Source organism: Dromaius novaehollandiae, chromosome 4 (genome assembly GCF_036370855.1).
Source record: "Dromaius novaehollandiae isolate bDroNov1 chromosome 4, bDroNov1.hap1, whole genome shotgun sequence".
Lineage (NCBI taxonomy): Eukaryota > Metazoa > Chordata > Aves > Casuariiformes > Dromaiidae > Dromaius > Dromaius novaehollandiae.
In genome coordinates, this window is record NC_088101.1 from 67,713,938 (window position 1) to 67,729,546 (window position 15,609).

At 35.0% G+C, this 15,609-nt stretch overlaps 1 protein-coding gene across 2 annotated transcripts in view; it reads right to left on the reverse strand.

Moving 5' to 3' along the window:
• The window catches only part of TBC1D19 (TBC1 domain family member 19), a 49,833-nt gene that overhangs the window by 21,989 nt on the left and 12,235 nt on the right, over nt 1-15,609 (reverse strand). The window contains exons 5-12 of one of the 2 annotated variants that reach the window (XM_064511336.1): nt 11,310-11,384; nt 10,276-10,339; nt 9,462-9,575; nt 8,566-8,612; nt 5,283-5,393; nt 4,222-4,294; nt 3,381-3,419; nt 1,193-1,305 (exon numbers count right to left, since the gene is read on the reverse strand). In XM_064511336.1, coding sequence (XP_064367406.1) covers nt 1,193-1,305; nt 3,381-3,419; nt 4,222-4,294; nt 5,283-5,393; nt 8,566-8,612; nt 9,462-9,575; nt 10,276-10,339; nt 11,310-11,384 — 636 coding nt within the window. The remainder of the gene's footprint in view (nt 1-1,192; nt 1,306-3,380; nt 3,420-4,221; nt 4,295-5,282; nt 5,394-8,565; nt 8,613-9,461; nt 9,576-10,275; nt 10,340-11,309; nt 11,385-15,609) is intronic. The other variant, XM_026120502.2, reaches the window with a different exon arrangement.

Below are 15,609 nucleotides of genomic sequence, written 5' to 3' on the forward strand. Positions count from 1 at the left end.
TCCACACCCCTAATCTTCTTGCTGTCATAAAGAGAAACACTTCTAAAATTCACGATGTCACCAATAATTTAAAAGAATTTAAAATAATTGAGAAGAATTTTAATCAAGCATTGAGCATCTCAGGTAAGATTTATAATATTTCATTATTATTTCAACAACTCCTCCTCCTACAGAGAATTCAATCTATTATTTACTATAAACAAAAGCCCACTCCGTTACTTCAAGAAGGAATAAGCTAGGTAATCTAGACCAAGTAACTTTTATCAAAGACTTCTCTTAGTATGACTGCTCTTTAGGTAAGCTGCCAATGAACAGGATTAACATTTCTTTTAAGGATAAGAACTTATTGCTGTAATATGGATTTATCAATAAATGCATCAGTATTACAAGAAAATGACTACTTCCCCAAAGACACAGAATACTATAAAATTTTTACATTTATGTGCAAATGTATGCATGTTATTTCTTATTGCAATAAAAGCCTCATATTAAAGTACTCACAATCCTGCAAGGATTCAAATAGGGATTTAACTTTCTATGGTACGAACATAGTAGATATATTGACTATAGCATGGCTTTTCATACTGCAAAAGATATCAGTGTTGAGGACTTTAGAAAAATCTAAGATACTATCAAAAAATGCTGCTGTACAAAGGGCTATGAAAATGGTCCACATCTAACTAGTTTCTATTTATGTCTTTTTAATCATACATTTGTAGAGTATATACATTAATACAAAAATCAATGTACAAGATATGTATATGCATATGATGACAGGTTGGAATAAGCAGGAAAGTTATAGCAAGTCTTGTTACAAAACTTAGCAAAGATAAGACAGGTTCAATCCTCCTTCCAGGCCTTTTTTCCTGTCCCCTTCTGAAAAAGTCAGTATCACAAAAGAAAGTATTAGGAGCTACTTGGCTGATTAGATCAAGTTAGTAGCTTTGTTCTACAGTACTTTGTTCATGTATCTGTTTAAAAATTAGGGAAGAGCCTAAAAGACTTCAGCATAGCATTGAGATCTTTTTTTACACATGTGCATGTGTGCCTGTATTTCTTGTAAAATGTATATCAGTTACTGTGACAACTCAGTAGGGTATTTCTATTATGGAAAAAGATCACTAGAAAAGATGTGTTTGTATGTCTCTGCTTTCACTTAGCCTTTATATTTTAATCTCACTTTGCTCCTTACCTCTGGCTGATTAGAAATGTTCAGAATGAGGGCCCACAGATCAGCTCGGAGCGCTGTCGGACATCCCTGGCGAACATACTGCTGAGCCGCAGCACTATCTTGCTCTGCTAAAACTGTAAGAAACAGCAGGTAATGAACTGATGCCATTTAATACTACCAAAGTTCATCAAATTATCAAGTTGTTTAATTCTTAACTTTATATTCTTTTTAAAACGTTCTGCAAATTGAGATACCCTCCATAGCCTATGCCAAATCTGTACCAAAAGTACCTCTACTCTGTTCTAAACCAGAAAAAAAAATTCTGCAACCAACATTTCCATTTTTTTCAAATGCATATTTATCTGCTAGAATAGTGTAAAAAAAAATTAGAGGAACAAAACCCATATTATTAACAAATAACCTATTTCACTGGAATTTGATGCGCTCCTTTAATTCTGTTTTTCCAAACCCAGATTAGTTTATTACAGTTTTATGTGCAAACAATGGTTTGGCAAGGCTTATTTTAGGCAGTGTTTGTTATACTGAGAGAATTCAAACATTTATTTAACAAATAAAACATATCCATGCAGGCATCAAGAAAGCAAGAGACAAAGATTAGTAGTTTACCTATTTGATGGATACTTGCAGTACAGTTTAGCCCTACATACCCGTAAGGCAACAGTTCAGGAACAGGGCATACAATCTGGTTTACTCTGCTGTAAGCATTAGCTAATGAGATAATATCTAAAAAGACCTAGGTTCCACAAGGTAGTTTTGAAGTAGCTCCCTACGAAACAAGGCAATTGATGCCAACAAGCAAGGCTGTACTACCTTCTGTCATAAAAACACAGTACATACCTTTTATAGACAGGCAGCAAGTGGAGTAAGTACAGCCACAACACACTCCTTTGTTTTATAACTATGATGACCTGAACATAGCTTCTACTGGTACTACCTATATAATGTGTATATTTTTTTCCAGAGTGGTCTCTCATTTTAAATAGGAGATCGCCACTTAATTTTTTTGTGCCTCCCCCATTTTCACGTTAACTATCTGAAGAGCTTCACTGATCACTGTGGCAAGAAATTTCCATTTTGGAGTGTACGGTCATGTTCTCCCATTCTTGGTGTACATACTCTGGAGGTTAAAGATTTTCTTTTTCCTCAGGTTTTGTTTTTCCTTCAGGCAGATATAAACCTAATGCTCTGCTGTTGCTCGGTTTGCCTAGAGGGGTCATTGCTGGGAAGTTTTAGGCTCCTCTGTTATAACGGCCTCATCTTGAATTCAATAATGTGCGTATCTTAAAACAGATTATTTCATTCCCTACTTAAATCTATAAAGTTACAAGGCAGGCATCTTTGCGTATTCTAGTCTAGTAAAAGCGTTGCCATTGACGTTAGGTAATCAACTGTACCCTCACGCCTGGATCAGGAAACAGAAGATGAGGGATGGAAGAAAGACCACAGAAACAAAAATAAGAAAGAAAGGTCACTGCCCTGTTAGCACAATAACACAAGGGGATGAAGGACTTTTGGGAAGCTATCAACCTTTTTCTTTCTTGATAGTGATGATGTTTAGCAGGAATCAGAGAAGACAGTAAGAAGCAAATATTGATAGCTTTCAAACATACTTTGTATGTTTCCCCTATGAGCAAACTTGGGCTAATGAATGATTATTTCTTTTTTCTTTCACAGATAAATTTCTCAGCCTACAGGAAAAACAGGAATTTGTTTAGAAAAAGCTGTGTACAGAGACAAATGAGTGAATTTTCCATAGTGGCTAAGTACTGCAACGCTTATCAAGCTCTGCACTTGCACATAACCATCAAAAAGAATCTGTTCTGATGCACAGGTGTAAAACCCATTACACTAATGAGAATTGTGTGTGCAGAGAAGGGAGTACAGAGTCTTTTGATTTTAAAATAAAATTCAGTAATGGCATAGGTTAAGTTGTCATCAAAAAGTTACATGTCTATTCCTCCTATTTAGTTTTTAGTGAACCATCTGTGGAACTATTTATCTGTACCTACTGGTAGATGGCAAATGCTTGCTTGTCTGTCTTTGTCTAAATTACAATGGTATTATCCACTATGCCCTCTGTTAGTCTGTCCAAATTATTGAAATACTAAAGCTATATGTAATTGAGATACAAAATTACCAAATGTATTCCTAATTTCTCAGTTTATTACAGATGAAAACAGATCCATACCTTTTTGCCCAACACGTACATGCTCATTTTCAAAGAATTCTAGAAAATAAATAGAAATTAAATGCAAAACTTAAATAAGAGGTATTTTGTATTTTCGCTGCATGTCACAATGCTCAGCCCTTTTTTACTGTTAATGTTACTAAAAATTAACCTACATCAATGTTCTTTTTCAAGAAATAAGAAAAAATAATTCTAAAGAATTTCTTCTTGTCTGAAGAATACAAGTATAAAAGCAGCAATATACTGCAAGAACCAAGACTTTCAAATTAGATCACTTTCCATTAAAAAAAAAATCAGTTGATACTATAGCATTATCCATTTTTATACTCTGTAAGACCTGTTTCTACAGGAACAATGGTTGTATACAAGAAAAAACAACAGCAATTATGCATTATATAAGATGCTGAATATTAGCATATGCCTATTTTCTGTAACCTTTTTTTAAAAGATAGTCATTAAAAAGATGATGGATATACACCCATCTACAACAGTTGTGTCACACTGTTGATTTAAAATTTTTTGATACTTTCTGTATTTGTGGAGACAGTCAATTTTGTCTTCTAAATTTAATCCTGAAGTATATAAATACCTGAAATGAACACATTTTCAACTTAACTTGATGATTTTTAATCTTCTTCAAATCCAGCCCTTCACATTTGCAACATTATCTACCATTAGCTAGATTATTAGCTATCTTTTATCAAGACAATCACTATAGTCAGAACTACAGAACAAGTATTTATGGTTTATTATGGAAAAAATACACAAATTACTTGATAATTGCACAGTATTCTACTCATTAGTGTTCTATTTAAATGACTGAAGCACAGCATTAGCTAACCAGGAGGCACTTGTGCTGAATCATCAATACCCAGCTGTCCTATATTTAAGCCTAGCTCACTGAAGTCTTCTTTCTGAAAAGAAACAAAATCATAAAAAGTAATTAACAATTTTTAAAATTCTTTAAAACACTAGAGATTTCTTCTGAAAGAGTTAACGTAAATATTTTTTAAACCAAACGTAGTTCTTTTAAATGCATATATGGGAAATATGAGCTCAAGTCTTTTAGAAAGAGAAAAAGAATCTTACACCAATCCTTATTCTAGTTTCAGTTATAGGCCTCAATTTTCAAGTGAAGTATGAGCTATGCCTGGCTGAAATAAACTGATAAATGAAAGACCAGGTCACAGCTCTCTAATTTTCTGCTGTTTGCTAACCCAAATGCAAGTTATTCTATTAGCACAAAATCCTCAAGAACCTTATCAGTGGAACTTTAAGAATAGCTCTCCTATTCTCCAATGTTAATACTGGTACCCAAACATTTCCTCTCATTTAGAGCCTAACAGCGATGAGATTTAAACTGACTTTAAGGGGGAAAAAAAAGAAAAAAGAAAAAAAAGAAATTAATTGATTGTGAACTTATTGATTTCGTGCAATGTATAACAAAAGAGTAGAATTAATTAACACGGAGTATAACTGAAAGTAAGAGCTCTGTAAGATTAAAAAGAGATTTTATATATAGAAATCTGTATTTTACAGGGATAAATTAAACATTTACATTTGTTTTGCCGAAAAAAATAAATAAGTGAAGATAACGTGCAGCAGTGTATTTTTTGGCACAAATTGACAGAGAACTCTGTGGCATGAAACAAAATCTTCCCTCCTGGCAGATAATTTACTGTTTATATTTTATTTTTCATTAAAAATATATGTTCAAAGGTCTTTTCTTTGCTCTGTATTTTAACTACTGATTCACTATATGTTCATATTGATTTTGATTTTTAAAAAGAGAAACTTAGCTCCATATTAATATACTCTACTGAACTGCTATGTTTAGTACCTTATTGATTAGGCAGGCAAAACAATTCTTACAGGAAACTCTTATAAGAAAGATTTACTTACCAATTCTGGAATATCTTTAACTTTTAGAGGAACCTGAATTAGCCCCAGATGATTCCTGAAACTTGGCTGCTCTCCATTTTCATAATTTGGGTTTCGAAGATTCATCAGTACCTTAAAAAATGGTAGCTCTGTCATTCTCTGAACATATTCAGAAATTTACATTTAGAACTGTTCTTACAATCATCAGCATCACAAACTGTATGTTAGGCATAAAACCATTTCCTATAACCATCATATACAGGTCCAAATTATCAATTTTTATGTCAACATTTTCAAAGCAAAAATGGAGCCAGATTTTCAGGAAATAAACATATTCTACTTTGAAAAGCAAGTCTGAATTATGAAATTCAAAAGCACAAATCATTTTTGATACATGGGATTAAGTGCTGCCTACACTGGAATGTCTTGACTGAAACTAGCTTCTGAACACCAAGAGCATATTTCTGATGGCTACAAATTCTAGCATATTCTTCAGCATCACTTTTTTTCTGAAAAAATTTTTATCCATGTTCACTGGCAATCCTCTGTAGCATTAAGTCAAACTGCTACATAATTTGCTACTAAAATCATTTCTTACAAAATAACAATGCCCCAGAATATCTTCTTTCATTTCAGGAAAAAACAATAACAAATTGAAAACCAAAAACTAAGAATAAAATTTAAGAGACAAAGAACCATAACTTCAAGATACGTAATGGATATATATAAAGAAACTTACTGTCTCTTACATACTGTTATTCCCCAGCTATAGATTTTGACATTGTAATGTTGGGCTGACCAGGATTCTTTCTAATATTAGTTTCCAGACCTTATGAGATTCTTTTACAATATCCTATCTCTACAATTCTCAGTCTTGTAAATATTCTAATACCATATAAACTCACTGTCAAGCTTGTAAATTAAAAGATTAACATAAGAAATTGCAAACTCTGGAAAGAAAAGAGTATAAAAAGAATGCAGCTTTTAGGCTCACTGGGTAAGGCTGAAATGAAGATGAATCTGTTTACAGACACAAGATTAAATATACAACTGGGCTGTTAGCATAATGATGGAAAACAAAATAAATTAAAATTTTCAGATATTATTATAACTAAACAGGAGTAGCTCTTTCAAAATGTAGTTAAATGGATAGACAGTTTACTGATGAATTCAGAAATGCATTCACAATTCATAACCATGAAATGATTTATCCTTAAGAGAAGTCAGAAATACTATAAATCTCCTCTACTATTACAAAAGATGTTTCACTAAACTTGTAGTGGATCACATCTAAATATTGAAACACATTAACTGTGATTGATGATTCAGTATTAGACTTGTAAATTTTATTTTGTAAATTAGGAGACTATCTTAGCTCTATAATTCTACAGTGTCATCATGTTCTAGACAGACCTGCTTCCTGTATAACTAACAAAGTATACAGATACTGATTTTTTTAATTAAATTTCAATTTCATTTTAATCCAAAGCCTCCTACTGTGTCATCATTAAATTTACTGTAATCAATAACGTTTATTGTCCAACAAATTGTAGATATAACTGGTAAAGCAACTTCTATTTTAAGACGTTCTGTGCCTAAACCATGCAAAATGACAAGTAATACTGTCATTTCTGACTTTAAAGATTCAGCACTCACATAACTCCATTTTTCAATGGTTTTTGACCACAGACAAAAATCCCCAAATTCCACACTCTTTTTTCATATTTGATTTGGCACAATCTAAAATTTCTATTGTAAACAGATCTATTGTCAAGTGTCAATATATCAGCTTTACATATTGCAATTTGCCAGCTGAATATATTGCAATTTAAAATGAATTATGAGCTAGTTAGGGAATTGCTTTCAGTAAAAAAAAAGTTAGCTCCAAACTGAACATTCATTAGAGAAGTTTATCACATGTACAGTTTAAAACTGCAGTTAAAAAAGAAGTGTCATTTTGTTTTGTTCACAAAACAGAGAGTCATAAAAGGAACCATGCTAAATTTCACTTGCTCTAAAGGACAAAAAAAATGCCTAAAATACCATCATACAAACATGATAGAAATGTATTAATCCATTACAACATTATAGATTTTGAGGTAAAAAGTTAAAGCGCAGTAGATCCCCTTTCATTTGGCCATCTGTAATTGTCTTATTTATCTTGTTATTTGATAACTATATGACCTCCTGCTATGGATGCATCCATACTGGCAATTTAGCTTAGCATAGGAGTGCACCTTTAGAGTGCACCTCTGGATCCTTCCCATGCACCATGCTTCAGTTAACACCACAGAGCCGTCTCAAACAAGATTCCTCTTGGCTTGATCTAATCGGAAGATGCACCCCAGAGTGTACTTGTTGCACTTGGATCCTTAGCAGGTACACAGCCCAAGGGACCAGACTAGACGTTTTACTAAAGTAAAACCCTCTAAATGTCTACAGTGTGAATGCAGGGTCATCATCACTAACAGTTTCAATCCACAAATCCACTTCCACTGCACTGTAACCTGCTAACGTAAACATAGCTCATCTTTTTCTGAGAGGTTATTTTCCTACTATTGTTTTTCTACTTTTGCTCAGCAAGAATTGGAGCAGTTATAAAGTACAAGAATGCCTTTATTTATTCTACACAGGGTAAAGTATACATGCAGTTCAAAAGTTATCTTAGCATATCATCAGATTTGGTAACTGCTTCAGGATTCTTAAAGATGCATTGTCCATAAGCAGATTCACAGAGCAGGCATATATACAGGTGACAAGTATTTTTTAGCCTTTTTTCACTTTTTTAGTCCTATCTACAGAACATGTTGCTAAACAACTGTTCACTTGACTTTAGAGCCGCTCTCATGAAAGATATCAACCTTAACTAACAGTCCAATCAGGCAGGGGGCTCTCAGAAAGAGAAAAGACCGCAACTAAGCTGAGGAAGCCACATGAGCGAGAGATGAAGCTTTTCTCTATTTGTAACTTGCAACATAGCAAGTGCGAGGGAACTGCATGCACAGGCCTCACGGGTTGTTTTAGGGCTCTAGCAGTGCTAATAACTTTGTCGTGGTGTAAATGTGCATATGGACAATCACTTAAAAAAGAAAAATCAAAGATACTGAAAATCCTTTGTACCAGCTTTCTATGGTAACGTTCCATGTGCAAGGATCTCCGTCATATCGGTCTGGCTTTTTTAGACTAATAGTAATTTGTACTGCTAACCAATGTGCCTAAGACCTACCAATTACTCTTTCCACTTCATATAAATGACTGTAATGGATCAAGTCAATGACTGGGTCATTGCTTTATGAATACTTACCTCAAGAAAATCTTTAGGTGCATAAACAGGCCGGAAGAGACTTAGATCTGAAATAAGATTTCAACAATGCTAAGTTAAGACTGAAATAGATGAAAAAACATGCAATTTTACCATATCTGTGAGGCCATTTAGCAATCTCAATAATATATTACTGCAAAGATTAAAATAGCATCATTGCAGATACCATGGATACAACCAGCACACATTCTCCAAGGTTATGCTACTGATGGTCAGCACCTCAGTTTTCTAAAACATATGTACTTAACCAAACAGTAGTCACAGGAAGCCTTTTACTTATGCCACGTAAGTCTTTAGACTGAACCATTCTTAGACACAGGAGCGGCATGATATTCAAAATACTTTTTTAACAGGGTATATTGTTTGTTGAATTAAACATACTACAGCCAAATAAAAATGGGGAGTGTAGAGAACCGGTTCTCTACATGCGGTTTTGTCTCGACTTTGCTGCTGCCAAGGCGCGTCGGGCATCGCCGCGCCGGGACCCCCCCCCCCGGGAGCCGTCCGCGAGGTAAACAACCTCGTGCACCTGCACGAGGTAAAAAGGGCGCGAAAAGGGCAGAAGGTCATCTCTTGGGCATGAACCACACGTACTCATTTGCCATCTGCGCATGAGCAGGAGACCCCCAGATGCCCCAGCCCGTTTCTGGAAGGTTCCGAGAGGGCGGACTGCGCATGACAGTTAATCTGCATGGGAAGCGAGCAAGCACCTCCCAGAGGTGGGGCAACAACCTATAAAAACTGCAGACTGGGTGAATTGGGGTGGGGGGGCCTTCCTGGCAATGACCGGAGAACTCGACTGTAGTCAGCAGAACCAGACGGGCGCTTCCCGCCTCTGCCCCCCCTGCCACCCAGACTCCCAAGAGAAGAGGACAAACCGGATGCCGCTGGATCCACGGGTGGTGATATATCTCTATCTCTCTCTCTCTGTCTCGCTCTCTCGCTCTCTCTCTCTTGCTCTCTCTCTGTCTTCCCCTTTTCCTCTCTTTTTCCTAAACATGTGGCACGAGACGTGTCTAGTTAGTTGATTCCATTTTGCCTTAATAAATCTTAAAAGTGGTTGGCTGGTGTCATTTTCACCTTAATTCAGTCCAGGGGCATCACGTACTTGGTCGTTGGTCCTAAGGGGAGGGAGGTCGTCCTAAACGACTCCCTTCGGGCTGTGACAGGGAGTAGTCATAGACAATTCATGAAAAGTATTTGCCATCTCTTAGGTGGTAGTGAATGGGATACAAATTATTACGTTTGCAAGATCATTTCTCTTGAAGAACTTGGATATTAACCAACTGTGGTTAGTCTGCTCCCCAAAGGATAATATGACTATTCTGCATGTTATTTTTATCTTTTGTTAACAAAATGGCTGACCTTAACTATCTGTAGTTATGAACATTTCTTTCAATTAGTCTGATTTCATAAAAATAGCAGCTGTGTACCAGCTGTATAAATCACTGAAGCATTAGAATGATGAGTATCAGACCATAACCTCCCCGTGACGTTAGAACAATAACCTGAAAATAAAGTAACATTGAAGCAGATATTTACTTATGCAAAATGAAGCATTACAAATTAGAAAAGAAAAAGATTAAAATCAGTTTTCCTTATAGTGATTATGTTAATCTTTGACTGATAAATAAGATGTATGTGTTGTTTTTCTGTGTATAAAATAACGCACATAACTTTAGTTAACCTTACCTGGCTCATCAGTTCCCATTTCATTCCATTTATTAAGCAGTTCTTTCTGCTCACCTACTGGCCTCTGAAAGGCACAAGAAAGCAACTCTTCTATTTTAACTGAACAAGTAAAAACATGCCTGTTTCAAATACATAAATGAATACAAGCCTTTTTAAAAGAGACTGCAGTAGCAGTGCAAATTTATTTTGCTTACAAATTATCCCTAGCCTGAAGATATATTCTCTCTACTGCAGAAAGTCCAAGTAAGGGATATAGTTCAACGAACAAAGAGCCATTAAATAGTTTCACATCTTTACTAATGAAATTTTAAGCTATTTACTAGTCAGGTTCATATTACTGAGGCTTTACTGCTCATTCCCTATAGCTCTTGGATTTTGTCATCAAATTCACCTCTGTGCCACAGTCATGAAAGGCAAATGCAGATGTATCCTTTATTTCATATAATAAACCATGCTACCTATCATGCTGCCTATCAGAGACATACAACAGGAGAAAGATAAAGAACAAAACATTCTAACGTTCTGCAATTCTGGGATCTTTATAATTAAACAATCTCTAAATGAATAGAGAAACCAATGTGGAATGAATGCCAAAAAATCAGTGATCATGTACCAATATCTTTCTCTTCTAAACTGCCAGTTCAGCTGCAGCCTTCACCAGCAAACGAAGTATATCTATATTATGTACAGGCTACCTGCTAGAAGTTACATAGTTCAGCCTGCACAGAAGAATGCTCTAGAAAAAGCAATGAATGTAGCAAGTAACGAAAATAGCAAGTAGCTCTCCAACCTGCTGCTCCCTAGGGAAGACAATTACTGCAAGAGCAGAGGAAGATCAGCTACACACTTCACCTTCTCCTGAGCTCAACAGAGGCACCACTGCCACTTTCCCTGAAAATTATTCTGTACTAAAATAATTTGGATAACAGTCTTGCAGCTCTTGATAACCATGTGTACACACATTACAAGTGTGCAATACCAGGCTTAATTTCCAAAAATGTCATTTTGGCAAGAGAAAGCTAATAATATATTACCTTCTGTGCCAATGGGATGCTGAGTTCTGTGCACATGCTATTTAGACTTTTTAGAATTCGTTTCTCCCAACTTCCCTGAAATATTAAAAAAAAAAAAAGAGTAAAATTACATGGAATTTCTTTTTCCTCCAATATACCATGTCCTAGAAAATAAGCAGCTTTTTAAAGTCATATGTAAGAAAGGATAACAATGGCAATGACTGACATCAGCAAAAAGATTAAGGAAATGCTTACATGGTTGTTTGAATGCATTTAATCATAAAATGCAGTACTTCTCTACACCACAGTAAAGAACAAGAAAAATTAGTTGTTCACATTCCAGATCTCCAAAAAGCATCCGTTTCACAATGACTGTCTCACGCCCAAGCTCCCTTACATTTCAACATTCAGAAAATTTTTCAGGAGTAACAAACTCGGGAGTAACAAAGGAGTAACAAAGTAAGTAAGACTGTATACAGAGCATATCTCCTCCATTTTGTAACCTGAACAGAATGCAGTTAAGTCTTTCTGCTCAAAAGATATTCTAGATGGTACTGAGTCTCAAAATTTTAAAAAGTCAGGAATTCGGTATTACGTAATGTTCAAAATTAGTTCTTCTAGAATAGCATTCAGAAGATAGTTCCCTCATCAAAGAGAAAAACAGAAGCAGGAAATACCTCAATAGCAAGTGGACAGCTTAAAGAACATCTAGATTCCTGAGACTACTGCATTCGGCTTTAACCACTCCATACAGTGCCTGATCTAGGGATAACTCCTCTGAAGTTAGTGCAGACTGGTATTACTCAACTGACTAAGAATTTTGCTCCTATGATTACAGCAACACTGATGAGGTTTATATTTGATTTAATTTTCTCTGGATGATGAGTCAAGCCCCAGTCAAATGAATGCAAAGACTCCAGTTAATTTCATTTAGCTCTGTTCTATTTATTACTTGCAATTTGCTCCAGCCACAAATTCTGCAATAGTTAGCTATTGTCGTTCTTAAAGCTTAAAGATCTGTCTGAAGGAGACTGCAATTTATTAGACAAGGAGCAAAGGAAGGGAAGGGCAAATGTTCAAATGTTCTGTTAAAAAAAATTACATTTGTCTATAATTGCCTCATTTCAGCTTCCATTTGCAAGATCCTCTTAAGACTTTTTCCATCAAATGAAAAGGTTATCTACTACCGGTAATTTCTCTCTCACAATCAAGTTATCCCTTCACCTTCTCCTGCATAAAGAAAACAGATTCAATATTGACTGTAAGAAACATTTTCCAAATTAAAATAACTTTTATAATACCGTATATAATACTTTTACCATATTATTGTATTCAAATGCCTTCCAAATGCTGTAGTTACACAACAACACAACACAAACTAGTTACTCTCTTTGCAGAGTGAAGCATTTACAGCATTTGCAGTACCCTCTCTTGTTCAGGACAGTGCTTTTGTTGCTGGAAGAAATGAGAAGTGCAAAAGCAAAAAGGCTACTAAGCCACACAAGATAAGAAAGTGAAACAAAGAAACACAGAGGTGTTAGCAGGAGTTTAAAACACAAAAGCAGAATCACGCAGATCAAATTAAAAAAAAAAAAAAAAAAGGAAAGAAAAGAAAAGACAACCACTGACATGCCTTGACAGAAAAACTACAAAAGCAGCACGGAGAAGGAAGACTGAGGACTCATGCCACGGCGCGATGGAGGCTGACACCGCTTGGTGCGACTGACAACTGCCGGACCAGAGATTAACCTGAGTAGTGTGTTGGGGGTGCAGCATGTATATAATAAATAACTTATAACTTAGTGATAAATAGTAATAAATAACTTCTGGCCATCCATAAGTTGTGCTATAATCCAGCCTTCAAGAGCCTGCCCCGTAAAAGATGCCCAAATAAAAGTGATCCAAGGCCCAAAAGTGGGGGTTACACCTCCCCAAACGAGATCCCCCCGCTCTATGCAGCACCAGACAACAGTGGAGCTATCTGCAGTGATTAGAAACAGTATCCTGGGCTGGAGTAAAAGCCACAGGCACAGTTCAGAAAGTCATTTCATCGATAGGGAACAGTACAATAAATTTTCTAAGATGATTTCTATAAACTTATGAAGAAATTTAACACTAAGAAGATACATTGCTGTATGGTTACAATAATAACTTTCAGTAAAATAGTGGAGTCTAAGGCAGTAATACAATTTGCAAACAACTTCAAACATCTATGTTACAAATCAGATTTACCTTTTCCTGTAGCAAAATCATTTATAAACTTTCACTGCAGTTAACAAAACTGGGTGGACAACAAATAAACTAAAGAAAAATAAGTCAGAACTGCATAAACTAGCTAGGATTGGTCAGAGTTTCTTCCATAATAATGAATCCTAAAATTCTTTCTTTTAAAAGACTAGATAAAAATGTGATTCTTTTGGAGTGCACCTAACTAAAATTACTCATCAGGTAGAATTCAAAGTGTGTGGCCACAGATTTCATTGCGTGCATCTTCTCTAATGAAAACCTGTAAACTTCAAAAAGAAAAGATAGCAAATAAGTTAGCACTGCTCTAGTCCTGACGCTCATGAACTTTTCGTTTGGCTACCAGAATTACACACTGCTGGAGTTTCTCTGACAATTAAAGGCATAACTTAATTTAGGCTGCCAGAAACCAATTCAATACATGATATAAAAGAGTTCTGAATAACTCCTATTCCAACTTCTATAACTAGAATGAGAAATTCCTTTAAAAATGAAATTGACAAATTTCTTTTGATTTTAATACTTCTCACTTTTATTTACCTTATTTTCTTTATTTAAATATTTTTCTTTATCAATTATTCAGGAACTTGAAGGAAGATGTTGTAAGAGGATGTTCAGCAGTCACAACATCAGAATTTAATATGTAGTATTGCCATATTAATCTTTCTCAGAGTCTACCAGTCTGTTTCAAGAAAGAAAATAAGTAATTCAGCTGCTTTTTCTCTTTTGGGGATCATTTATTTCTTCTGGGAGAAATTAGAATATGGAGGGGAGCTTCTCTATTATACTTCAGAGAAAAAATTCCGAGTACCCATGCTCCTATTGAAATCTATTGCAATTTTACTTGTAGTTTAAACAGGACTGGAGCATGCTCTAGCTCATCACTGTAAATCTATAGATCAGAGGGCTTTTTTGACCATGTGTCTGTATAGCATGTACAACATGGGAAATCTGGTCTTAGCTGGGCAAAAACACCCTACCTGAAAACACTTCCATCTTTATTAAAAAGTTTTAACAATAATTCTGCAGTTTAACAAGGCAGAGAGAGATGAGCTGTCCATCAAAAATTGTAACCAGACTGAAGAGTATAATACCTCAGAAAACACCACAGATGTAAAACAATCTGATGTTTGAAAGAAATGTCCTAAATAATAGCCAGTATTCTTCAGGAAACAGACGTAATATTTTTCTGCCTAGAAAAGGCCTAACAGATCACAGACTGAAGCCATTGCACCCACCGATTCATCTCAGCCCAAAACCAAGAAAAGATCTCCAGTTACAGAACACAATTAGAAAATATACTGTATGTTACATTAATATTCAAGGATATGTAGATATTAATGGCAGTATTTTTTCTATACTCGACAATAAAACAACTACATGAATAAGTCACATCACTACTATTCATTTTCATTAATGTGCCACCCTTTCTTATGGAACTGTTTTTCTTTTATTGAAGAGAGTACAGTATGCAAGTTCAGTCTGTCACCTAACAATTAGAAAATGAAACCAATTTGAGGAGAAAGAGCGTTAATTATGAAAATTTTAATATCTACACTTGAAAAATACAGTTTTAATTATTGGTTCATTCAAAGTCATTCCAATAACTGATATTAAAGTAAGATGGCTTACAGACAATTCATCCCTTCTTTCCAGAATTCTGAAGATGAGCAAAATTAATTAAGATAGAAAAAGATACAGAAAATGTCAACTAGTCCTCAACAATGGAAACAGCATCTTAAACAGTGTCTCTACATAATAAAATTAAACGCACTGTATACGAAAAAATTTTTTTACTAGGACAAATTTCGCTGATACCATCAAAATATTCTTTTCCAGCTGTGATGTTATGATGTTAAAGGGCAAACAAGGTTAAAAAATAATCTACTTACAAACAAAACAAAAAGTCTTCTACTGATAAAACATTAATTAGATTTCTGACCCCTAATAGAAATAAACTAGTGAGTCTCCATTTTTAGTTCACTCCCAAAAGGTATTAGCAAACTGTATATTTGCATTTCAGCTGTTTGCAAATATTTTAAACAACAACAAAAAAACACGGTAACACTGACTTTGT